Source organism: Oncorhynchus keta, chromosome 33, assembly GCF_023373465.1.
Source record: "Oncorhynchus keta strain PuntledgeMale-10-30-2019 chromosome 33, Oket_V2, whole genome shotgun sequence".
In the NCBI taxonomy this organism is placed as follows: domain Eukaryota; kingdom Metazoa; phylum Chordata; class Actinopteri; order Salmoniformes; family Salmonidae; genus Oncorhynchus; species Oncorhynchus keta.
In genome coordinates this window covers 19,232,291-19,259,794 of record NC_068453.1, presented here as the reverse complement: position 1 = coordinate 19,259,794, position 27,504 = coordinate 19,232,291, and the positions used below count along the sequence as shown (strand labels likewise).

Below are 27,504 nucleotides of genomic sequence, written 5' to 3'. Positions count from 1 at the left end.
GACATTGCCAACCGTCACTCTGCATCAAAAGGGGTACTGAGAGAGAGGATTGTTGATCACTAAACAGAAAACAGAAAAATGTTACCGGTGACTGGGTTCTCACACAGGAATACAGTGTGACCCCTAGGTGACCTCTAGGATGACAGGGTGTGTTACAGAGAGACAGATGTCAATCAGTGTTGTGGAGCAGGAGGAAAGCCAATAATAACACACTGTATACACACACACACACACACACACACACACACACACACACACACACACACACACACACACACACACACACACACACACACACACACACACACACACACACACACACACACGTGTATGGTCACTGTCTCTCTCACTAATCCCCTCTGATATGGAGAAGGGCTTAGCTTTCAGCAGTACCACAGGTGTGTGAGTGAGTGAGTGAGTGAGTGAGTGAGTGAGTGAGTGAGTGAGTGAGTGAGTGAGTGAAAGGTGATTCTGTGTGTGTGTGTGTGGATGTGTTTAACTATACTTGTGGGGACCAGAAGTATAGTAAACAAATTAAAATTGGACCAACTGGGGACATGTTGTTAGTCCCCACAAGGTCAAATGCTATTTCTAGGGGGTTTAGGGTTAAGGTTAGAATTTGTGTTAGAATTAGTTTTAGGGTTAGGAGCTAGTGTTAGTTTTAGGGTTAGGAGCTAGGTTTAGTTTTTGGGGTTAGGGTTAAGGTTTGGGGTAATGGTTGGGTTTAGAGGTTAGGAAAAATAGGATTTTGAATGGGACTGAATTTTGTGTCCCCACAAAGTTAGTTATATAAGACTGTGTGTGTGTGTGCGTGTGTGTGTGCGTGTGTGAGAAAGAAGTACATGTATGTGTGTGTAGATCTGTCCTCCGATCCCTGTTGAATCACTGTTTTTCTCCTTCTATATCCCGCGGCCCTAACTGAGTCTTCATGTCCACACATGTTCCCTCCCTCCCCCCTCTCACTCCCTCTTTCTCTCTCCTCTCCATCGCTCCTTCTCTCACCCACACTCTACATACTCCACAAACCAAACATAAACACACACACACACACACCTCCTGTCTGTATTAAAAAAGGTGGATACTATAGCTCTGTGAAAGTTCTATATAGTGGCGGTTTGTGGCAAGTGAAAACACACAGTTGCTGATGGGTGAGGGGAAATTCACAACCAGTGAATAAATACATTCCCCATAATTATGGTTTATGTTTGTAGCATTTATGTGTTCATTGGTACGTCTTAATGGTTTATGTCTGTCTGCCTACCCACCCGTCTGTTTGTCTGTCTGTCTTGTCAGCACCTTTCTCTTGCGCGTCACTCACTGTGTCACTCACTCTGTGTACATGTGGGCATAATAGGTGGATGACATCAGGGGCTCATTTTCTTGGAAGTATCACAATCACAAGTTGTGTCTCAATCACCCTGCTATGTCAACAAGAGCAAGGCCCAGTTCTGGCTTCTTTTGATGTAGGCCACTTTTGATAAAGAAGTGTTCCTGCATGTGTGTGTGAATGGTTTGATAGATACATAGGACAGAATAGCTGTGGTATTTTTAGGATCAGTGATTGAGTCTCTGAGTTGATAGTTCCAGTCAGGTTTCCCTTCTCTTAATTTCCTCTCTAACTGAATCGGGAGCAGATAGGATAAGACCACACAATGCTCATTCACTCTCAGTAGGGCATATCTCTCTATATATATCATTCTCCCATTCCCCATCCTCTCTCCTCCTTACACATGAAACAGGTCTGGGATCAGGTTGGTGTGTGTCTCCCCTGTACTCCTCTTTTCTCCTTTCTCTTGACCACATTCTCCTCTTTTCCCACCCCCTAATTCTCCCTCCCATCTCTCCATTTTCCTGTCTCTGTATCCCCTTATACAACACAGTGGTCTGGGTGGATGTTGACCCACACACAAGGTGCCAAGTAACCTAGCATTGAAGAGTGTTAGGCCTGCAATCGAAAGCTTGCTGGTTCGAATCCCCGAGCTTACTAGGTGCTAAAAAATATGTCAATGTGCCCTTGAGCAATGCACCTAACCCTAATGAACAGACACTGTATACACACAGAGACCAAACACACACATACTAGTCAACCTTCTCACATCATACACCCCTCAGTCCCACGAGCAGAGGAGAGAGAGCGAGATGGAGGGCAGTAGCTGATATGGATGTGTTGTGTGATCCAGCTACAGTAGTCAGGTCCCACAGATGTCAATTCAACGTTGGTGCAACACTGGTTGAGGAAACGTTGGTTCAACCAGTGTGTTCCCAGTGGGGTGTGTGTGGCTCACTGTTGTGTCTCTGTTCCAAGGGCAGTTCAGTTCCCCATGGCCTTGACTCTTGACCCACACCTCTGCCCCCCACTCCTGTGATCGCCCGTAGTGTGCAGTGTCACCATAGTAGGTTGTGAACTCTGACCCGACCAGGAGTGGAGCTGGACTACCTACACCTGGCATGTGTGGAATACCTCGGCACCTTCAGCTCATCCACGTCAAGCTGACGAGAACGCCAGGAATGGTCTGGAATGGCGCAGCAATCACCCTCTCCCTAAAGCCAAACATTCTGTCTACTCTCCCATCTCTCTGTTATGGTCAACATTCCCTGAGTCTGTGTGAACGTGTCAGTGTTTTGGGAGAGGGGGAGGGGTGTATTATTACATAATCTAGTGAGGGAGAGAAAGACAGGAGGAGGAGCAGGAGAGAAAGGAAGGATGATATGGATATTTTCATCAAACTAATCTGAGGTATTCCAAGGCTCCTGATGGAGGAATCTAACTATGTTGTTTTAGAGTCTATAAACAGTAGTCGGTGTGTGTGCGTGCGTGTGCTTTCACTTATCGGTCTTGTGTCCTCACTAACCCGGAGGACAGGGTTTTTTCCACAGTGAGGAAATCTAAAGAAAATGTAATGCCTCAACATTTGACCGGAATGACATTAATACATTAACACATCATCAAAGAAAGAGAGAGGACATCATCATATTTATATAGATATATACAAGTAATACTGTACAGGAGCAGACATAGGAAGGAATAGAGATGAATTCAGGGCTCTGTAGGTCACAGCAGTATTACATATTGGGAGGTAATATGTGTATGTTGTTGTGATTGGACTGTTTTTATCAGGAACCCCTCCACAAGAGATGCTTCATCTCTAGGTTATCCTGCCCTTCATTTCAAAGTGAAAAATGGATCAATTAGACTCATCAGACACGCAGCCACACACACACACAGACAGAGTTCACAACACACATACACATTCGCAAACACACCTGGACTCAACCACCTGTAGTGGCATGCATGGCTTATTCAACATCATTCTGTGTGTACAAATCTGTCTCTGTTACACAGCTTGACAGGCAGTTTGTTGTAACAGAACACATCGGGGAATGAGGCATAGGTCATCCACCACAAGCCTTCCTACAGGGGTCACAAGGGGTCAAATGTGTCCTTCTGTTGTCCAGTCTTGAGGTCAACACATGATCCTATTGGCCCGTCTGCCATGGGCTAAAGTGCTAGAGAGAGGGAGTGGCTGTGTGTGTATGTGCGCTTGGAAGAGAGGGCCGAACTGTCACTCAAACAGAGGCTCATAGAGTCTGTGTATGTTCTCTCTGCCAGCCACACACTCTTATTGGCCCAGGGCAGATAGGGATGGGCGTTTATAGTCTGTTTAGTCCCCACCTCAATAAGACAATTCCCCCTCCAGAGAAGGCAAAAACAAATGAATGGCAGTGTCTTCTTTCTCCATCTATCAGTCTGTCCAACTCCCAGTGTCCTCCAGTCTGTTTACCAGGTGCAGTCTTTCTTCATTAGTGTGAGGACCTTGCGTCCAAGGCTGGCTCTCCAGGGCTTGACGAAGCTCTTCATGTTGACGATAAGACGGTTCTGCTTCCTGTCTGCATGGCCCGCCACCAAGTACTCCCCACCTAAGTAGTCAAAGCATAAACAGAGACATCATTAGCTCAGCAGCCCTGCGTGTGTGTGTGCATGCGTGTGTGCGTGCGTGCGTGCGTACGTACGTAACTGTGCGTGTGTGCACACGTGTGCCTGTGAATAGGTGTGTGTGTGAGACTGGCCTGGGTTGAGGATGGGGCAGGTGCAGCCCCGTGCGGTCCAGGACTCTGGGTAGAGTGTTACTCGTCCTTTCTGGATCTTCACCTTAGTGCTCTGACTCAACACCTTCTGAACCTTCACCTCCAACTCAGCATGGGAGCCCTTATCATGGGCTGACAAGACCTTAACCTTCAACACTGAGAAAAAGAGGGAGGGGAAGAAGGGGAGAGATATAGGGGGGGAGAAGAGAGAGAGAGGGAGGGAGGGGAGAGATAAAGATGGAGGAGAGAGAGAGAGAGGGGGGAGGAGAGAGGGAGAGAGAAAATGATAGGAAAGGAGAGAGGGAGAAAGAGGGAGGGAGGAGAGGAGGGAGAGAGAGAACAAGAGGGAGGGAGGGAGATATGAGACAAAGATAGGGAGAGAGAGGGAAAGCCTTTATTGTACAATAAAATACTGTTTACATAGAGTTATCAATAAACAAACAACACAATGGAAACCAATCTCCATCACCATCTCTCTCGCTGTTGTTCATGTGTGTCTCACTACTCACCATAGGCAAACTTCATGGTGCAGAAGAGTTTGCTGTTAGCCAGGACCTGCTCCTTACACTCACATTTCTCTGCAGGGGACACAATCATATTGACATACTACACACCAATACCCCGTCCAGATATGTGACTGACACCTGCTCTGTGTGTGTGTGTGTGTGTGTGTGTGTGTGTGTGTGTGTGTGTGTGTGTGTGTGTGTGTGTGTGTGTGTGTGTGTGTGTGTGTGTGTGTGTGTGTGTGTGTGTGTGTGTGTGTGTGTGTGTGTGCGTATGTGTGTGTGTGTTTACGTAGATAAGTGGTGACTTAGGAATGTGAGGACAGTGTGTGTGAGATCAAGGAGGAATTTGTCTCACTCAGCTGAAGGCCCTGGGAGGTTTCGGAGAGGGACATTTTGGAAACTGTCCACAGACACACAGAATCACAGATCTTTGTTCTCTGCCCTTGTAAGGATGTACAATAACTTTGACTACTTAACCATTAACAGTTGGGCACTGGGCTGTGGAGCAGACTGCATACCACACACACACACACACACACACACACACACACACACACACACACACACACACACACACACACACACACACACACACACACACACACACACACACACACACACACACACACACACACACACACACACACACACACACACACACACACACACACACACACACACACACAGTGGTGACCCCATGTCTAACCTGAGTAGTGTAGGGCAGAAAAGAGCTCATCTGCCTTGAAGATCCTCACCATCTCACTGGAATTACCCTCCAGATTATACAGGTCCAGATCTGACCTGCACACATATACACACACACGCACGCACGCACACACACATATTATAGACTTGCTGTTAATATAAACTTAATATTATAGATATCATATCCGATGGTGTGTGTATGTACATGTGGATATATATATATATACACACGCACACACACATTACCGTTCAAAAATGTGGGGTCACTTAAAAGAAGATTAAAAAAATGTCCATTAAAATAACATCAAATTGATCAGAAATACAGTGAAAACATTGTTAATGTTGTAAATGACTACTGTAGCTAGAAACAGCAGATTTTTTATGGAATATGTACATAGGCGTACAGAGGCCCATTATCAGCATCCATCACTTCTGTGTTCCAATGACACGTTGTGTTAACTAATCCACGTTTATCATTTTAAAAGGCTAAGCAATAAAACTTTCCTTCTTTAGACTAGTTGAGTATCTGGAGCATCAGCATTTGTTGGTTCGATTAAAGGCTAAAAATGGCCAGAAACAAATACCTTTCTCCTGAAACTCGTCAGTCTATTCTTGTTCTGAGAAATGAAGGCTATTCCATGCCAGAAATTGTCAAGAAACTTAAGATCTCATGCAATGCTGTGTACTACTCCCTTTACAGAACAGCACAAACTGTCCCTAACCAGAATAGAAAGAGGATTGGGAGGCCCCAGTGCCCAACTGAGCAAGAGGACAAGTACATGGAGTGTCTAGTTGGAGAAACAGACGCCTCACAAGTCCTCACCTCGCAGCTTCATTAAATAGTACCCACAAATCACCAGTCTCAAAGTCAACAGTGAAGAGGCGACTCCGGGATGCTGGCCTTCTAGACAGAGTTCCTCTGTCCAGTGTCTATGTTCTTCTGCCCATCTTAATCTTTTATTTTTATTGGCCAGTTTGTTGACGTTGAGACTGGTATACAGTTGAAGTCGGAAGTTTACACACACTTATGTTGAGGTCATTAAAACTTGTTTTTCAACCACTCCACAAATTTCTTGTTAACAAGCTATAGTTTTGGCAAGTCGGTTAGAACATCTACTTTGTGCATGACACAAGTCATTTTTCCAACCATTGTTTACAGACAGATTATTTCACTTATAATTCACTGTATCACAATTCCAGGAGGTCAGACGTTTACATACACTAAATTGACTGTACCTTTAAACAGCTTGGATAATACCAGAAAATGATGTCATAGCTTTAGAAGCTTCTGATAGGCTAATTGACATAATTTGAGTCAATTGGAGACGTACCTGTGGATGTATTTCAAGGCCTACCTTCAAACTCAGTGCCTCTTTGCTTGACATCACGGGAAAATCAAAAGAAATCAGCCAAGACCTCCAAAATTGTAGATCTCCACAAGTCTGGTTCATCCTTGGGAGCAATTTCCAAACGCCCAAAGGTACCACGCTCATCTGTACAAACAATAGTACGCAGGTATAAAACCATGGGACCATGCAGCTGTCATACCACTCAGGAAGGAGACGCGTTCTGTCTCCTAGAGATGAACGTACTCTGGAGCGAAAAGTTCAAATCAATCCCAGAACAACAGCAAAGGACCTTGTGAAGATGCTGGAGGAAACTGTTACAAAATTATCTATATCCACAGTAAAACGAGTCCTATATCGACATAGCCCGAAAGGCCGCTCAGCAAGGAAGAAGCCGCTGCTCCAAAACCGCCATAAAAATGCCAGACTATGGTTTGCAACTGCACATGGGGACAAAGATCGTAATTTTTTGAGAAATGTCCTCTGGTCTGATGGAACATAAATAGAACTGTTTGGCCATAATGATCAACATTATGTTTGGAGGGAAAAGGGGGAGGCTTGCAAGCCGTAGAACACCTTCCCAACCGTGAAGCACGGGGGTGGCAGCATCATGTTGTGGAGGTGGCAGCATCATGTTGTGGGGGTGCTTTGCTGCAGGAAGGACTGGTGCACTTCACAAAATAGACGGCATCATGAGGAAGGAACTTCATGTGTATATATTGAAGCAACATCTCAAGACATCAGTCAGGAAGTAAAGCTTGGTTGCAAATGGGTCTTCCAAATGGACAATAACCCCAAGCATACTTCCAAAGTTCTAACAAAATAGCTTAAGGACAACAGAGTCAAGGTATTGGAGTGGCCATCACAAAGCACTGACCTCAATCCCATCGAAAATTTGTGGGCAGATCTGAAAAAGCGTGTGCGAGCAAGGAGGCCTATAAGCCTGACTCAGTTACACCAGGTCTTTCAGGAGGAATGGGCCAAAATTCACCCAACTTATTGTGGGAAGCTTGTGGAAGGCTACCCGAAACGTTTGACCCTCGTTAAACAATTTAAAGGCAATGCTACCAAATACTAATTGAGTGTATGTAAACTTCTGACCCACTGGGAATGTGATCAAAGAAATAAAAGCTGAAATAAATCATTCTCTCTACTATTATTCTGACATTTCATATTCTTAAAATAAAGTGGTGATCCTAACTGACCTAAGACAGGGAATCTTTACTAGGATTAAATGTCAGGAATTTTGAAAAACTGAGTTTAAATGTATTTGGCTGAGGTGTATGTAAACTTCTGACTTCAACTGTATATATGACTCACCCAGACATGCAGTATCCTGTAAAGGGGTCACAGTCTCCCGCACAGTCGCACAGACGGCAGCCGTAGTCATGGAAACCCCAGTATCCCACCATGCACCTGTCGCAGTGGGAGCCCCCCACGCCGGGCTTGCAGACACAGTCTCCGTTGGTAGGGTCACAGAGAGACCCCCCGCCCAGGTGGAATGGTATTGAACCCAGGGGGTGGCAGCCACATGCTGGGGGGAGGAGAGGGAGGAGAAAGAGAGGGGAGACATGGCACATCACATATACAACAATAACTCCACCACAGCTAATCAAATACATCGGCACTCAACCCAATGTTATCTCCTCACAAATAAACCACAGACATTCATTTGGATCTAGTTGCACCTTACCACAACGAATCAAATCCACCCACACTCAATCACAGGCAATTAAATTCACCACACTCAACCACAGCCAATCAAATCCATTCAAAGTAAACCACTGCACACATTGAGATTGAGAACCCTAATGCTGGCAACATTTCCAGTTGAGTATATTTAGTTTTTCTACCTATGACTTTATTAGGCACGTATTAGTCATGTAGAGTTCCCTTTGTGTAACTGTCACACAGATAGACACACTCCAGAGCGTGCCACCTCATTATAGCCCAGCCTGGAGGAGGAAGTGATAAGACTGGGAGAGGGAGAGAGACCACTTCCCAAAGGACTCTGGACTGACTGGAACAGTCCAAGGTTTTCCTGGACCACGAAGCACAATGGTCTCTCTGTCATCCTCTTATCAGATCGCCATCACACACACAAGGACACATGCACGCGGCTGCCACAGGCGCATGCACCCAAGCACACGCGCGGGAATGCACAGTCGCGCGCACACTCGCACACATCTTTCTCAAATACCTTCCACAGTTCTCTCTCCCTTCTCTCTGCTGAGTGTTCTTTTAACAGCCTGCAGCAATATAAGATAGAGGGACAAGCACAGTCAGTGCTATGTTCTGCCCACTCAACAACCACCACACACACACACACACACACAATCACCCCCCTATAAAAACACACAACTTGCAAAGGCTCAAAACACACACACACCACATAAAATGTACACATAAATTCACATACACATTCTTGCTGTCCTCATAGTATGTGAATTACAAGATAACTTTGCAGGGGGTGAGAGTAACAGCCAAAGTAGTCACCATAAATCTGTACTCATCAGAGCGAGGGATACAAGGGGGGGGGGACTAGAGAGACAAGAGGAGGGAAGGAGAGATGGGAAGGGGAGGAGGAGGGGTGGTGTAGAGCTTTATTTCTGTTGTTTAATGATGCTTGAACCCCCCATCCTACCCCACTGGCAGTAAATTACTATATAACCAGAGCCAGACCCCCTGTGTCTCTCCCCCTTTCCCCTGTCTGGGTGCAGGGAGATGATGTCACAAGGCTCTACTGTCTGAGACCCAGACAAGGCTGTACCTTTATCACTTATCGCCGTGGGCAACAAATATGAGATAAGATGCATCTGTTGTTTCATTCATTTTGTATCTTTCATTATCAACAGACCTTGTAAAGACCCATGCAGACCATGCACGCACACACTCACTCACTCACTCACTCACTCACTCACTCACTCACTCACTCACTCACTCACTCACTCACTCACTCACTCACTCACTCACTCACTCACTCACTCACTCACTCACTCACTCACTCACTCACTCACTCACTCACTCACTCACTCACTCACTCACTCACTCACGGACACACGGACACACGGACACACGCATGCACGCACAGACACACACACACACACACAATCACACACTCATAAAGACAGGGGAATCATTACACTGACATCTAAATCCCCAAGGGTAAGTCAGCTAGGAGAGACAGTCTTTCTCTTCAGGGTTCTCCCGATTAACGATAATAAACTTGAACTTCAAATCATTTCTCTTCCTGAAAATCATCTATTGAGGTCCTGTTGAGACTGTAGTGTTCAATCGCCTCAAGTTAATCATTACAGGAGAACAATACCAGCCCAGAAGCAGCAAAGCCATCGACACACACACACACACACACACACACACACACACACACACACACACACACACACACACACACACACACACACACACACACACACACACACACACACACACACACACACACACACACACACACACACACACACGCAGGTGCACACACACACTTTCCCTCTCTCTCATGTTGTATAATAGGATCATGTTGTATAATAGAACATTGTTAATACAGTAGTTGTATAATAATTGGAGTTTAGAGATGAGAATGTGTGGAGAGGTGTGTGTGTGTGTGTTGACGCAGTGAGCTCTCACAATGAGAACATTATGGGTCTGTAGTGATACGTGACAGAGCAGCTGCCCGAACAACCACAGAACACACCCACTTAGAAAACAAACAAAAATGTATCTCTCACACACACTCATTGTTACTGTGTGTGTGTGAGCTTGCGGCTCGATTGTGTGTTTTCTTTAAAGAGCTCCGCCATGCCTGGAATTGGAAATATGTTCCAAGAGACGGAGGGAAATTCCTCAGTTGTCAGATTTCAACCTCACTCTGACACTGGGGTTCCCCTCCTAAATGTGTCCTGTCTACAAACATTCCCCAAATATGTGTTCCACTCTCACTTGTTGACAATGTGAAAATACCAACATGCTACAGACTTCCCTAAAGGCAAACCTAAACACATGCACACAAGCATGCAGTGACGCAAACGCACACACACCAGCCAGCGTCTCCCCAGCCTTCTGCATAACTGTAGTACTGAGCTCACTGGGTCAAATCAGACAGATAATCTGAGAATGTAACCACTGTGGTGTTTATGGATGGGTATCTAGTGTTTACTTAAGTCCCATCACAGAGCACAAACAACACACACAAGGTCCTTGGATTAGATGTGGAAGACACATTTCAGTTGAAAGCATTCAGTTGTACAACTGACTAGGTATCCCCCTTTCCCTTTCCTTACATGAGCCGCCACTGTGTTGATTAGTGATGACGAACCACTCCAGTGACTCAGGTGAACGCAAACAGCACACACTGACACTCAGACACACACACCCACACAAAGAACCAGGTGCCCATCAGGAGCGACGTTATCCAGCACGTCTCGGCTTGCGATCTCAGCAATCAGCATTCCGGGCAGGAATGAGTTGGCTCTGCCAGTAAGGGTGTGTGTATACGGTGTGTATGTGTCTCATGTTCTCTGGATTCCTACGGTGTGTGTTTATGTGTGTGAGTGTTTGTGTGATTGATTGAGTCAGTGAGTGAATGATAGAGCAAGCCAGTGAATGTGAGTCAGACATGGGTTCAAATACTACTTGAAATCTTTGAAGTACATTGAGCTTTTGCTTTAGCCATCTGGAGTGCGTGTGCGAGAGTTTGTCTTACGTTTACAGGAGTCCTGGGCCGTGTGCGCCCTCTGGGGGTCTCTGTAGAAGCCAGTCTTACAGCTCTGACAGTTGCGTCCCTCTGTGCTGTGTAGACACTCACACACACCCCCGCTGCGCTGGCCGGACACCCGCCACACCGACCAATCAAAACTGCAGCTCTGGGCATGCCCGTTACACTTACACTCTATAGGGAGACAGGCGGGACATCAGAATCACAGATATCTGTCAATCTTCTCTAAACAGGCACTGATTGGTCAGTATGATCAATGATGGCTGTAAGTAGGGCCGTGAGTTTTTCCTGACCAGATCCTATTCTCAGATAGTACTCCTGGCCCTCGCGTATAGTGAACAGCAGTAGTGTCACTCACTCCTGCACTCGTGTGGAGCCCCTGTGAGTCCGTCCGCAGGTTGCCAGGGTCGGTCGTTGTAGAGCGGAGCACAGCGCTCACAGTGAACACCTGCAGTGTTGTGACTACACACACATTTCCCATGAACCTGAGAGAGAGGAAGAGGAGAGGGAGAGGTGGAGAGGAAGGGACAGAGAGGAAGAGGAGAGGGAGAGGAGGAGAGGAAGGGACAGAGAGGTCAGTGTAAGGGAGAGAGCAGTTCCCACGTGAGAGCAGCAGCACCCCAAGTCTAACCCCTGGGGGTCGGGGGGGCTCCCCTGCCTGTTCTCTTTCAGGTCCTGTCCTGTAATTGCTGAATGGAGACTGATTGTTTGGCTTCATCGCTGGAAATGAACATTGGCCTCATGACGAAAGGGGCCTGAAAAGGACCGTGTCTGAGTGTGTGTGTATGTGTGTGTGTCTGCGGAAATATGCAGCGCTGAGAGCACAATAACAGTCTCCTTGTCATTTCTGTGAGTGGTTAATGATGTGATCTAGGTGGGAGGTTGACATGGCATCTGAGGTAGCTATTTATCTGTTTGGGTTACACTGCCTCTGTGTGGGGAACAGAGACACAGAGAGAGGCCTGAACACACACACGCACACATTCAAGCACACTGACGCATGCGCACACACACACACTGAACACAAACGCTCAACAACACTCCAACACCTGTGGTAGTTTCTGTTTCCCACGGTGTATGGCTATAGAGGCTGCTGCCCTCTACCTCAAAATGCCCTCTCCCCTCTCCCCTATGCTGCACAGACGACTCACACAGAGGGTAAAACACAGGCATGGGAAAGACCTGTAGCTACCGGAACTGGGACATATACCAGGCCCTTGCACTAACCCCAGATCTAACCCTAACCTTATCTCAAACTCAATCTCAGCCACTGTGCCAGCCCAAGACATAACCCCAACCATATTCCATCAACCAGGAGAATGTAGGAAGATAAGGACAGGCAGGTAAGACAGTGTGAGAAATGGATGTGGTAGGTCTGGAATGGACAAACAAAGAGAAAAGGAGTGAAAGAACTCTGTGTACATAACTACATCAATGAGAATGAAATCATCTGTAACCAGGATTGATTGTGGAAAAGGGGGAAGGGGGCAAGTAGAGAGAAGAAGAGGGGAGGAGAGGAGAAAGAGGGGGGAAGGAGAGAAGAGAGAGACATTGGCCAAGCTCCAGACAGCTGGTATTCCAAACAATTTCACATGTTTACCTGTGGGATATGGGACAATTAGCGCATACACAAACACCAATACACACACGCACAAATACAAACCCAAGCAGCCAGGCTCCCAAGCACACACACAAATAAAATGCACATACATATACAAATGCACACACACTAATGCCGGCACCCCCCACCCCCATCTCCAAGAGCTTGTGCGTATTCCGTTTTGACAGGCCTGTATTTCAAACACTCTGACCCTCTGATAAAGAGGTTGTTGAACATGGACAGGGAGGGGTGGCAGACGGTACAGAGGGGTGTTCAGGAAGACCTCGACAGCTCCCCCCCACGAAAGCTTTATTGGCTAATGTGAAATTAAGTCATTCATCAGCAGTGTGTGTGTGTGTGTGTGTGTGTGTGTGTGTGTGTGTGTGTGTGTGTGTGTATTCATCCAAACAACATGATAAGTGTGTGTGTTAATCCGATCATCAGCGTGTGTGTGTACTCAGGCAAACACCTGTATAGCACAATACTCTCCATGAGGTGCAGTCTTTAAATTCCAACACCTCTGCAGAAACTCATTCTCAGACTCCAGTTACTGTGCAAGTCTCTATAACCCTGAGATACTCATACTGCCTCTCCGCTTGCTATGCGAATTGCTGCTAACTCTCCAGTAGCTGAGCATGGGCCAGGAGGGTTGGATGTGGGTCAAAAACTGGCTCTGTGGTAAAACTCAGAATGGCTCACACAGACCATGATCACCCTCCCATGTGGTCTGGACCTGTGAGCCCTGCAACACAACAACAAAAACACTGTTTCTCCCCAAAAACATTCGGACTGCACTAAACTTTCTGGGCACTAATAACCCTCAATATCAAGGTCACTGATTACTGGGTTTACTCTACTCACACAAACACACGCACGCACGCACGCACGCACGCACGCACGCACACACACACACACACACACACACACACACACACACACACACACACACACCTTAGTCTTAGTGAATCTTTGAGAAGCCCCTCACCACGACACACTTAGGGGGGCGGGGTTGGCTGTGGGTGTGGTCGGCCCCGTCTACCCCGCCCACCACACGGTTTCATTTGCTGAGGCATCTCAACTTTATGGGCTTTCCTCTGACCCCGCCTTCCTGGATGGCAGGAAGCTCGGCCCTAGTGATGTACTGGGCCGTTTGCACGACCCTATGTAGCGCCTTACAGTCAGATACAGAGCAGTTGCCATACCAGGCGGTGATGCAACTGTTCAGGATGCTCTCGATGGTGCAGCTGTAGAACCTTTTGAGGATCTGGGGACCCATGCCAAATCTTTTCAGTCTCCTGAGGGGGAAAAGGTTTTGTCGTGCCCTCATCACGACTGTCTTGGTAGGTTAAGACCATGATAGTTTGTTGGTGATGTGGACACCAAGGAACTTGAAACTCTCGGCCCACTCCACTACACCTGTATCGATGTTAATGGGGGTGTGTTCGGCCAGCCTTTTCCTGTAGTCCACGATCAGCTCCTTTGTCTTGCTCACATTGAGAGAGAGGTTGTTATCCTGGCACCACACTGCCAGGGGTCTGACCTCCTCCCTATAGGCCGTCTCATCGTTGTCGGTGAGCAGGCCTACCACTGCTGTGTCGTCAGCAAACTTAATGATGGTGCTGGAGTCATGTTTGGCCACGCAGTCGTGGGTGAACAGGGAATACAGGAGGGGACTAAGTACACACCCCTGAGGGGCCCCAGTGTTGCGGGTCAGCGTGGCAGACATATTGTTGCCTACTCTTACCACCTGAGGGCAGCTCGTCAGGAAGTCCAGGATCCAGTTGCAGAGGGAGGTGTTTTGTCCCAGAGTCCTTAGCTTAGTGATGAGCTTTGTGAGCACTATGGTGTTGAACTCTGAGCTGTAGTCAATGAACAGAATTCTCACATTGATGTTCCTTTTGTCCAGCTGAGAAAGGGCAGTGTGGAGTGAGATTGTGTCATCTGTAGATCTGTTGGGGCGGTATGCAGATTGGAGTGGGTCTAGGATGTCCGGGAGGATGCTGTTGATGTGAGCCATGACCAGCCTTTCAAAGCACTTCATTGCTACCGATGTGAGTGCCACGGGGCGGTGATCATTTAGGCAGGTTACCTTCGCTTCCTTGGGCACAGGGACTATGTGGTCTGTTTAAAACATGTCGGTATTACAGACTCGGTCAGGGAGAGGTTGAAAATGTCAGTGAAGACACTTGACAGTTGTTCTGCGCATGCTTTGAGTACGCGTCCTGGTAATCCGTCTTTTCCAGCGGCTTTGTAAATGTTGACCTGTTTAAAGGTTTTGTTCACATCGGCTACTTAGAGCGTTATTTATTTATTTATTTTTTAACCTTTATTTAACCAGGCAAGTCAGTTAAGAACAAATTCTTATTTTCAATGACGGCCTAGGAACAGTGGGTCAACTGCCTGTTCAGGGGCAGAACGACAGATCGGAAGGTTGCGACAGTCCAACACTCTAACCACTAGGCTACCCTGCCGCCCAAGAGTGTGCAAAGCTGTCATCAAGGCAACGGCTACTTTGAACAATCTCAAATATAAAATATATATTTGATTTGTTTAAAACTTTTGGTTATTACATAATTCCATATGTGTTATTTCATAGTTTTGATGTCTTCACTACTATTCTACAATGTAGAAAATAGTACAAATGAAGAAAAACCCTGGAATGAGTAGGTGTGTCCAAACTTTTGACTGATACTGTATGTGCTGACACATCACCAAGCAGAGCGTGGTGGAATGCGAATGCCCCTCAACCAATGAAAACATGTGGTGGGTGGGGCCGGTTCAGGCCTGACCCCACCCACAACCAACCTCGCCCCGTTCCATGTGCCATGGCGAGGGGTACTCAAAATTTTCAGGACTTTTTGGGGAGTAAAAATATATTCTCATTCAAAATCCTATTTTCCCTTAACCGAACCTAAACCTCAAACCCTAACCCTAACTCCTAACCTAACCGTAACCCTGACCTTAGCCCCAAACACTAAACCTAACCGTTAAGCCTAAAATAGCAATTGAAGAAATTCAGAACATGAACAAAGTCCTGACTTTTCAAAAAGTTTCTTGTTTTCCTACCTTGTCAGGACATTCTGGTTCTAATTAGGGGGGAAAACATGTACACAAACTCACACCCTCCCGTCTTGTTTGAGTGTGTTTACAGGCTTCTAATCTCTCCTCACTGTCTTGCCATGATCTGGTTGTTTGGGTTTGGTAGATATGACCGTCCTGGGTCGAAACAGAGACAGAAAGCAAACTGCTGACAGAAACAGAGAGAGAGAGAGAGAGAGAGAAAGAGAGAGAGAGAGAGAGCGAGAGAGAGAGAGAGAGAGAGAGAGAGAGAGAGAAGAGAAAGAGAGAGAGAGAGGGAGAGGGAGAGGGAGAGGGAGGGAGAGAGAGAGAGAGGAGAGAGAGAGAGAGAGAGAGAGAGAGAGAGAGAGAGAGAGAGAGAGAGAGAGTACTTATATAACCTCATACCGTCCCACGTCTCAATGCTTGTTTACCCAACTCTCCCTCATATCACACGACACACTGACGTTCCTACAACGTTAGGTCATGTTGTATTGTGATATATCCTAATGTTTAGAATATCAACATTTAAAAGCTTAAAACACATTCTGAGGATGCTTTTGTAGCCTAGATAGAGTCAAGTCCAAACTAAGTTAACAAGGTGTAGCTCACTGGGTTACTAGATAAGCCAGTGATATTATGGGGGAGGATGACAGACAGACACCTCTGATTACAGTGGGCTCACACAGAAGAGACAGACTGACCGGCTGCAACCATACAAGCTCCTAGATACTGTAATACTGCCACAGACACTGCTATTGTGGGCTTAACACTCATACACAAAGTTATAGTTACCCACAGTCAGACAGTCTCTGTGTCTATGTCTTTGTGTCTGTGTCTCCAGTGTAAAGGTTCTGTTGTCACACTCACCACACTCACTTTCCCTGCTCTCTGGACCTGCTGATTGCAATAGAATAGGCGCTCTGCTTCAAAAAGCGTCGGGCGGAACTGCTTGTGGAGACGGCAGAGATAGACGTTCCACAGGCAGCTGCATCTCTCACACTGTGAATCAGTCATGTCCATTCACACCTTTATCAGCACACACTTTTTGAGACTTCCACACCATCATTAGCCCAGTGCTGAATCCATATCAACATTTCCTTTGTAATCTGGATCACAGGAAAGGCAGCTTTTTATCTACCCAGACAGAGCAAGCCCAGCACAGGAAGTGGGACAGAGAAAGGTGATATCCCTCATCACTATGCTAATGACTGATACACAAAACGCATGCATGCACACAGACAGTCAGATATGCAGACAGAAACACAGACACACACACACACTCACCACGTGGTTAGTTCTGTCTCTGACAGGGCGGTAGCCAGGCGCAGGGACACACTGCTCGGCGTGCCCGTTGCAGAAGCAGCTGCCCTTCACAATAAGGTCATAAATGGCGAAGTGCTGGGTGAGCGGGGCTCCAACGGTGGGATCTTTGGCTTGGCAGGGACAGGATTGGCGCTCCAGAAGACGTATGCGCACGTTGGTCACCCTCAGCTGCTCCTGGCCTGCCACCCCATACGGGTCAAGAGATTCCCATTGGGGGAGGGCACGGTAGATCACCTGTCAATCAACCAATCCAACAGTCAGTCAAAATGATACGAGTTAGTGGCACTATGTTATTATGCAAGACTTGGTGACAACGCAGCTTCTTTTCTGCACCTCTCTCTCTGTCTCTCCTTCTTTCTCCCTCTTTGAGTCGTGCATCCCTAAATTGATGAACCCTCCATATTACCCTCCAGCCCAAGCACAACTGCCATCACCCTGGTGACTGCTCCTATGGCAACCTGCATACACTGCTGCTGTTGTTGAGGGTGAATTATGTTCCTGAGAGGGCTGTGTGTTTCTGCCACAGATATCCCTGGGGCAGAAGTGTGTTTGTTTAAGGGGAGTTAGTTGTCATTGAGGGAAGTGTGTGATGCTGGGAGGGAGTGTTATTGGAGGAGAGTATGTATTTTTTTATTTCACCTTTATTTAACCAGGTAGGCTAGTTGAGAACAAGTTCTCATTTGCAACTGCGATCTGGCCAAGATAAAGCAAAGCAGTTTGACACATACAACAACACAGAGTTACACGTGGAGTAAACAAAACATATAATCAATAATACAGTGCAAAAATCTATATACAGCATGTGCAAAGGAGGCAGGATAAGGGAGGTAAAGGCAATAGATAGGCTATGGTGGCGAAGTAATTACAATATAGCAATTAAACACTGGAATGGTAGAATGTACAGAAGATGAATGTGCAAGTAGAGATCCTGGGGTGCAAAGGAGCAAGGTAAATAAAGAAATACAGTATGGGGATGAGGTAGGTAGATTGGATGGGCTATTTACAGATGAGCTATGTACAGGTGCAGTGATCTGTGAGCTGCTCTGACAGCTGGTGCTTAAAGCTAGTGAGGGAGATAAGAGTCCAGTTTTAGTGATTTTTGCAGTTCGTTCCGGCCATTGGCAGCAGAGAACTGGAAGGAGAGGCGGCCAAAGAAAGAATTGGCTTTGGGGGTGACCAGTGAGATATACCTAATGGAGTGCGTGCTACGGGTGGGTGCTGCTATGGTGACCAGTGAACTGAGATAAGGCGGGGCTTTACCTACCAGAGACTTGTAGATGACCTGGAGCCAGTGGGTTTGGCGATGAATATGAAGCGAGGGCCAGCCAACGGGAGCATACAGGTCGCAGTGGTGGGTAGTATATGGGGCTTTGGTAACAAAACGGATGGCACAGTGATAAGACTGCATCCAATTTGTTGAGTAGAGTGTTGGAGGCTATTTTGTAAATGACATCGCCGAAGTCGAGGATCGGTAGGATGGTCAGTTTTACAAGGGTATGTTTGGCAACATGAGTGAAGGATGCTTTGTTGCAAAATAGGAAGCCGATTCTAGATTTAATTTTGGATTGGAGATGTTTAATGTGAGTCTGGAAGGAGAGTTTACAGTCTAGCCAGACACCTAGGTATTTGTAGTTGTCCACATATTCTAAGTCAGAACCGTCCAGAGTAGTGATGCTGGACGGGCGGGCAGGTGCGGGCAGCGATCGGTTGAAGAGAATGCATTTAGTTTTACTAGCATTTAAGAGCAGTTGGAGACCACGGAAGGAGAGTTGTATGGCATTGAAGCTCATCTGGAGGTTAGTTAACACAGTGTCCAAAGAAGGGCCAGAGGTATACAGAATGGTGTCGTCTGCGTAGAGGTGGATCAAAGAATCACCAGCAGCAAGAGCGACATCATTGATGTATACAGAGAAGTATCCCTGACATAGATACCATTGGGTGAGGGGTGTATGTGTGTTTTTTGGGGAGTTGACTGTGTGAGTCGAGCCCATGCTGTGTCCCCATTGGCTGTATGGCTGGCCTGGGGTGTGATGGGAGGAGCACTATTAAGTTCCCTGTTGTTGGAATAGGTCACAGAGTCACGGCATTGTGTTCGCAATTAAGGGAACACAACAAATAGGGCAAGGGGCGCCAGTCCGCGGGAGAGGAGGACAAGACAAAGAGCGGGCGAGAGATGCAGCCCCACATAACTTAGCCCTGGACAAAGGCTCTGCGATAGCCCGGCGACACCGCAGCAACACTGTCCCACACACACACACACCCCACACACAAACACATCCCCAATGGACAATCCCAAACTCCACACACAACATCCAATGAACATTCCCAACTACACACACACTTACCCAATCAACATTCCCAAACCCTGCAAAGATTCCACAAGAGGCCTTCTGTATGCTCCAGCTGCAGGAAGTGGGCACAGACTTCATGCAGCCCACACAACGAATGCAAACTCTAACACACATACAAACAAACAAATGAAGAATCTCATTCAAGTTTTTCGTGCATACGAAATGTCAAGTCATTGTCTGGGTATGCTCTCTCTGTCAAACTATAGAAACAGAGAGAGCAGTCCCACAGAAACCTTAGTTAGGGGGAGCGTGTGGCTTTTCTACGCTCATAATCTTTTCTTCATGTTACAGTCTGAAAAACAGTGTAAGTCTGGCTTTAACAGCCCTAATTACATCAAAGCGCTGTGGACTGTATTCTGGTAAACAGGAACAATGGGCATTGATGGAGGGAGAGAGCAGAGAGAGAGAGAGAGAGAGAGAGAGAGAGAGAGAGAGAGATCGCGAGAGGAGGGGGATGGGCCGTCTCGCCTGCAGGACCAACTTCCATCAGGGCAAAGGGCACTTCCTCCCTGACAGACAGAGAGAGAGAGGTGTGTGTGGGGCTCTGGTTGGACGGCTCCTTCCCTAAGAAGATCACAGTCTCTATAACACCTAAACACACATTCTTCCAGCCCAGCTGACCTCATAAATAACACAAGGAGCCCTGAGCTCTCCAACAACCTCTTCAGTTAGTACCTGAACAAGCCTCCCAGGTTTTCCCTCATTCAGATGAACATGTTCAGCTCTCAGCACAAGAGATGACATGCTTTTTAATGTTCATCAGATAAAGGAGGGGGAAAGCTGGGAATACCTGCTCCCTCACAGTATCGCTCCAAGCTAAGACACACCTCCTCCCCCTCCCTCCTTCTTGCTATCCATCACAGCTAAACACTTATCTGATTGCAGGAGCCCAAACACTTAACACTGACTAAACACACACACGGGTGTATATACACACAAACACATACACACAGTCACCTTCTCGACACATAACTGTCACTCCAGTTAAGCTCAAACATTCAATATGTAAACACACAGTCACACAGACACAAACACACAGTCACACAGAGATGCACTTGACATATTGAGCTAGTAGGTGAAAGCCTGACAGGGTTGGCATATTCGCGTGTGCACCTTGCCCTCTGTATGGACATAAACACACGGAGCACAACTCTCAGCTCCCATGGTAAAGTACACACACAGTTCTGTACATGCCTTGCTGTCATCACCTCAGACAGGCCGCAGACAATTGAGCTGTCAGCATTATGTCAGCATTATGATTTAAGTTAATGATGAACATCACAAGATAAATATAGTAGCCATAGCGATAGAGAGAGTGGAGGATGGTTTAGTATAGCAGGCTCTGTTTTGAGGAGCTGAAAGAACACTGGAGTCTGGACCCCTCCCCTGACCTCAGGGTCAACAGACAGGGGTTAGAGGGTAAAGGTCACGCTACTATCACAGTGTCTCACTTCCCTGACACACAAAAACATTCACACACACACATGCATTGCACGCACATCACAACATGACTCAAGTATCTTATATTAGCTGGGTCCCTCAAATAAACACATACACACTTTCACATGTTCACACTTGCATGGACACACACACACACACACACACACACACACACACACACACACACACACACACACACACACACACACACACACACACACACACACACACACACACACACACACACACACACACACACACACACACACACACACACACACACACACACACCACTCACAGGGGAAGATTGCTTTTGGATGTATGATACAGCGGATCATAAAAGATGACAGGATAACATGAAGGCAATACTACCAGGGAAAAGCCTGTGGAGCAGTACCATTACAGAGTCAACATGCACTACATCAGAGATCATCAACAAGAGTCATTACAGAGTCAACATGCACTACATCAGAGATCATCAACTAGAGTCATTACAGAGTCAACATGCACTACATCGGGGATCATCAACTAGAGTCATTACAAAATCAACATGCACTAGATCAGGAATAATCAACTAGAGTCATTACAGAGTCAACATGCACTAGATCAGGGATCACCAACTAGAGTCATTACAGAGTCAACATGCACTACATTTGGGATCATCAACTAGAGTCATTACAGAGTCAACATGCACTAGATCAGGGATCATCAACTCGAGTCATTACAGAGTCAACATGCACTACATCAGGGATCATCATCTGGAGTCATTACAGGGTCAACATGCACTACATCAGAGATCATCAACTGGAGTCAACATGCACTACATCAGGGATCATCAACTAGAGTCATTACAGAGTCAACATGGACTACATCAGAGATCATAAACTAGAGTCATTACAGAGTCAAAATGCACTACATCAGAGATCATCAACTAGAGTCAACATGCACTACACCAGGGATGATCAACTAGAGTCATTACAGGGTCAACATGCACTACATCAGGGATCATCACCTAGAGTCATTACTTAAACAACATGCACTACATCAGGGATCATCAACCAGAGTCATTACAGAGTCAACATGCACTACATCAGAGATCATCAACTAGAGTCATTACAGAGTCAACATGCACTACATCAGAGATCATCAACTAGAGTCATTACAGAGTCAACATGCACTACATCAGAGATCATCAACTAGAGTCATTACAGAGTCAACATGCACTACATCAGGGATCATCAACTAGAGTCATTACAGAGTCAACATGCACTACATCAGGGATCATCAACAAGAGTCATTACAGAGTCAACATGCACTAGATCAGGGATCATCAACCAGAGTCATTACAGAGTCAACATGCACTACATCAGGGATCATCAACTAGAGTCATTACAGAGTCAACATGTACTAGATCAGGGATCATTAACTAGAGTCAACATGCACTACATCACGGATCATCAACTAGAGTCATTACAGAGTCAACATGCACTAGATCAAGGATCATCAACTAGAGTCATTACAGAGTCAACATGCACTAGATCAGGGATCATCAACTAGATTCATTACATAGTCAACATTCACTACATCAAGGATCATCAACTAGAGTCATTACAGAGTCAACATGCACTAGATCAGGGATCATCAACAAGAGTCATTACATAGTCAACATGCACTACATCAGGGATCATCAACTAGAGTCATTACAGAGTCAACATGCACTAGATCAGGAATCATCAACTAGAGTCATTACAGAGTCAACATGCACTAGATCAGGAATCATCAACTAGAGTCATTACAGAGTCAACATGCACTAGATCAGGAATCATCAACTAGAGTCATTACAGAGTCAACATGCACTAGATCAGGGATCATCAACTAGAGTCATTACAGAGTCAACATGCACTAGATCAGGGATCATCAACTAGAGTCATTACAGAGTCAACATGCACTAGATCAGGAATCATCAACTAGAGTCATTACAGAGTCAACATGCACTAGATCAGGGATCATCAACTAGAGTCATTACAGAGTCAACATGCACTAGATCAGGGATCATCAACTAGAGTCATTACAGAGTCAACATGCACTAGATCAGGGATCATCAACTAGAGTCATTACAGAGTCAACATGCACTCGATCAGGAATCATCAACTAGAGTCATTACAGAGTCAACATGCACTACATCAGGGATCATCAACTAGAGTCATTACAGAGTCAACATGCACTAGATCAGGGATCATCAACTAGATTCAGCCGCGGCCCATTATTTTCTGAAGCGGATGGTCGGGGGGCTGGATCATAATTGGAAATAATTTGTAGACGGCAAATGAACCGCTAGAAGCCCAAACAGATATAATGTTTGACTAAAACAATCATTTAAAACCTTGCTTACATTTGTTTACGATCACGTGTCTCTCTATTATGTGTGAATACTTGGGAACAGATTTCCTAAATGAAAATTATTTGGAGCTGATTACCTGGTGTTTTTACAGTATTTTATGTCCAACAAAAAAACAACAACAAAATATATATATATATTTTTTATTCTCAGAAAATTTGGGCGGTGCAAATAAAACCACCAAATTGGTCCCGTGGGCTGCCAGTTGGGGAACCCTGCACTACATGATCTCCCTGCACTGTGTACTGTTAGCTCTGCCTTGGTAGGAATTGAAACCACTCACACACTCTTTCAGTTAGTCATCAAGGAGTTGCCAGGAACCCTTTCATGCCACATAATCCCCACCCCCACCTGATAACCATCCTTCCCTAGTAATAACACTATCCTCCGTAGTGCTGCTGCTGTCTTGGGCTCTATGGACTACCCAGGGTGTAGAGAGCTGTAGAGAGGTTAGGGTGTGCAGACTGGAGTTCCAGCCCAGCACTAACACATCTGACTAAACTCATCACGGTTTTGATTAGTACCTGTATTTAGATTAGAGACCCATGATTCAGACACACAGGGGAATATACAGGTTAGCTTTATGAATGGGGGGAAGTGGAGTGGACACTCCTGTGTGTAGTACAGTAGCCAACATCTATCATCCCTCCTTCCTTCCAGCTGTTCATCCGTCCATAAGTAAGGTGCCATGACAGGGCACATCCTGGATGGCTAGAGGTGTGAGTCTGAGCTGCTGTCTGGACTAACACCTGGTTCTGTCTCAGACAGTCCTGTCTGTCTCTGTACACACACACACACACACACACACACACACACACACACACACACACACACACACACACACACACACACACACACACACACACACACACACACACACACACACACACACACACACACACACACACACACACACACACACACACACACACACACACACACAAAAGCCCTCCTCACCTCTCCCCTGGTACAGGGGTAAGCTCCAGCGTATTTGGAGGTGCAGGGGGCCCCGTCCAGCACTGCCTTTCCCTCCTTCAGTCCAAAGGTGGCGCTACAGTTTCTGGCGTAGTACTGCAATATCTTCCAGGTCTGCCCAAAGTCCTGCGAGCGCTCCAGGGTCATGGCGGTAGGGCGGGGTGAGCGGAACACCATGATCAGGTGGGTGAAGATGAATTCTGCCTCCAGATCCAGCTGCAGAGTCTCAGACTCCACTTCCCCGGACGACTGCCACCAGGTGTTGGGGTGGCGGAAGGAGGAGTCGGCCATGGCCGCAGCCAGGTGGGCCTGCAGGGGGAGGGCCGCATTGCACTCCCCACACCTGGCCGGGGGGCAGGGCGCTGTGGAGGAGGAGGGGTCAGAGTAGGAGCAGTAGGGCTCGGTGCCCTTGTAGCCACACACGGTCTGGGTCAGGACCCTGCGACCTAGCGCCAGATTGCCCATTCGGGGGTTACACGCCTGGCTCTCACAACGAGCGGCTACCCCCCCTACACGACCCAAATCTATAGGAAGAGAGATAGGACAGGTTATAGGAGATGGACGAGGATCTCTTGTGTATTTAATCTAAACTTGAAGCTAAAAGTTTAGACTTGAATGCTTCAGTGTGGACTTTGACAGAGATCAATTTTTGGGCAGCTATGGGAGGAGGATGTGCACTCCAGACGAGTTCCAGATGCATTGGGTGTGGGATGTAGGAACACCTGCTGGGCAACACTGCCATCTTTAAGAGCCCTCTCCACGGCCAACATGCACACAGGGGAACGGGGGTTTCATGTTTTTATATAACACAACAATTCTGTTTATAACGTGGGCAGGTATTCAAAATAGATTTTTGGCAGTCAACAATGGATGGTAGCTCACAGTAGCCTTCATTGTTATGGGTCTTTTGAGGTTATTACATAGTTATAAAAACAAATCGGTATATTTGTGTTTCGTTTGAAAACATTCTACATTATAGAGAAAATCTCAGTGATATCATGAGACACGAGTTTCACCTCCACACAAATAGAATGTTGACCCGAGGTGGTCAACAGAGCCGAGCGTAAGGAAATACTTTTGTCACCGTTGCTGCACTTGTCGGGCGTATTGTTCGAGACAGCGGGAACGCTACATTGTTGCACACAATGAATACACTGCCTATGAATTGAATTCGATTAGAAGCAGGTTTTATTTTTTAAAGAAAAAATACAAACCTGCAAGAATACCAGATAGTCCAGTGCAGGTAAAAACAGCAAACAAAGTCCACATCATAGTTCCGACCCACGAGCAAGTGTTCCCAAGAAGAGGTTAGCCGATGAGATACCTAGAGAAGCCTTGTGAATAGGCAACGCGACACCTCGTTGGTGTTATTCAAGTGGCAAATAGATGCTAGATTTCATCCTCCGAATGTAAAGCCAAGGTTCAAAGCCAGTATAGTCTTTACTTTCCCTTTTTCAATAACAATCAGATATGATCAAAGAAGAACAAAGACCCCAGTTTGACAACACAGCCGGTTCAGACACCCAGGGAAAAGTATTCCATTATTCCGCATTACTTCTGCAGAAGCCGAGGACTGATTTGCGTTCTCTCGTATTCGCCGGGACCTTCTACCTTACAGTTAGTTAATTTGCTTGCTAATAGCCTGAAGATAAACTGTGAATCTACTATGGAATACTGAGAGAGTGACAGCGGGCTTGCGGCTCCGCCCCGTCTCTTTGCATTTTTCTCTTTAAAGGAACATTCCTAGTCGTCAGGATCCAGTTAGTGTCAGGTCAGAGCTGGCACGCTGTGGTCATCCAAACCTCTCCAATCCACAAACACTTATCCGGATAAAAAAAAACGGTAAAGTTGATTGACACTTCGTTTAAACAAAACAAAGGAACACAGAATAACAAAACCCAGGGTCCAGAATTATTGAGGCTCGTGAGCTGAATAGGATCCAAATTGGTAATAATTGCCCCCTTTTAGAAAGGAGACTCTAACCGCGTTTCCAACCAACCTTTTTAGGCGAATAAAGTAGGCCTATATGTCCGATAAAAAATGACAAAAAAACAAACCTGATGGAAACAGCTAATTTTTGTCGGTAAAATATAAGGTTGGATATTTTTGTGTAGGTAAATGTATTATGCGAGGATTAAGGTGGAAACGCGTTTATGCCCAAATATTGATATAACTATCATATCGAAGTAAACTTGGAGTCACGGAATGACATGTTTATGTGGTCATCCTACTACGACTCGGGAAAACATACAGTTTATTAGACTACAGATGAAATAAATGAGGAAGAACTTCACAGGGTGGTGAAAGTGCAAAGTGGTGAGCTTGATGCTCCTTTCCAATAAATATCCAGGATCTTATTCTGGTGATTTGATGAATCCATGCTTGGCTGCCGTTTGACAAATTAAAACAATCTCCCTTTTGGCCATAATAATCTTATCATGTAGACTGTACCCACAACTGTATCTGCGAGCTGGTGGATAGAGCGCACGTGCCTATACCAGAGTGGGCACATTCGCTATTTAACACGTTTTGTGACATCAGTAGAGTTGAAAATACAATGGAAACCCATTTAACTTTAATAAATGTTCATCTGTACATGTGAATTTAAACGCAACAGTTATTTGTATGTGCACTATGTCATCACACACAGACTTAGCACAAGTCAATTTGATGAAAACACATCAAATGCGCATATTTTATTTATGCATATTTTTGAATATTCACAAAAAAATATGTTATCAATTGGATGGAAACCTAGCTAGCGACTCACTTTAAACTAAAGTAACTGCCCAGTGTTTCCAGATTTCTATGAAATATGACCTATAATAACTTACAATTTGAGTGAAATAGTTTTCCTTACAATATTTTTTATTAATTATGCTAAAAAGCAGATTTTCTGTGTTGGAATTGTGTGGGCATACCCAAAAAACAGAATGGTGTGTGTGCACTGGGCATTGTAAATATTCACGGAAGTAGACCATT

At 46.0% G+C, this 27,504-nt stretch overlaps 1 protein-coding gene across 1 annotated transcript; it reads right to left on the bottom strand.

Annotated features, from left to right (window-relative positions):
* Nucleotides 1–2,951: 2,951 nt before the first annotated feature.
* Nucleotides 2,952–26,239, bottom strand: LOC118365979 (netrin-4-like). Its single transcript, XM_052492371.1, has 10 exons — nucleotides 25,737–26,239; nucleotides 24,505–25,046; nucleotides 17,320–17,592; nucleotides 11,734–11,860; nucleotides 11,364–11,549; nucleotides 7,964–8,177; nucleotides 5,299–5,393; nucleotides 4,596–4,664; nucleotides 4,069–4,242; nucleotides 2,952–3,918 (listed from the first exon to the last, which is right to left on the bottom strand). Exons 1-10 carry the CDS (start codon nucleotides 25,792–25,794, stop codon nucleotides 3,779–3,781), a joined length of 1,878 nt encoding a protein of 625 aa, XP_052348331.1. The 5' UTR covers nucleotides 25,795–26,239; the 3' UTR covers nucleotides 2,952–3,778.
* Between the last annotated feature and the right edge of the window lie 1,265 nt (nucleotides 26,240–27,504).

Coding starts and splice junctions, on each gene's coding strand:
- LOC118365979 (XM_052492371.1), bottom strand. CDS start 25,794: ATGATGTGGACTTTGTTTGCTGTTTTTACCTGCACTGGACTATCTGGT. Junction 17,593..24,504: donor ACCCCTGTACCAGGGGAGAG/GTGAGGAGGGCT, acceptor GTTGATTGACAG/GTGATCTACCGTGCCCTCCC. Junction 11,550..11,733: donor GGCTCCACACGAGTGCAGGA/GTGAGTGACACT, acceptor GTCTCCCTATAG/AGTGTAAGTGTAACGGGCAT.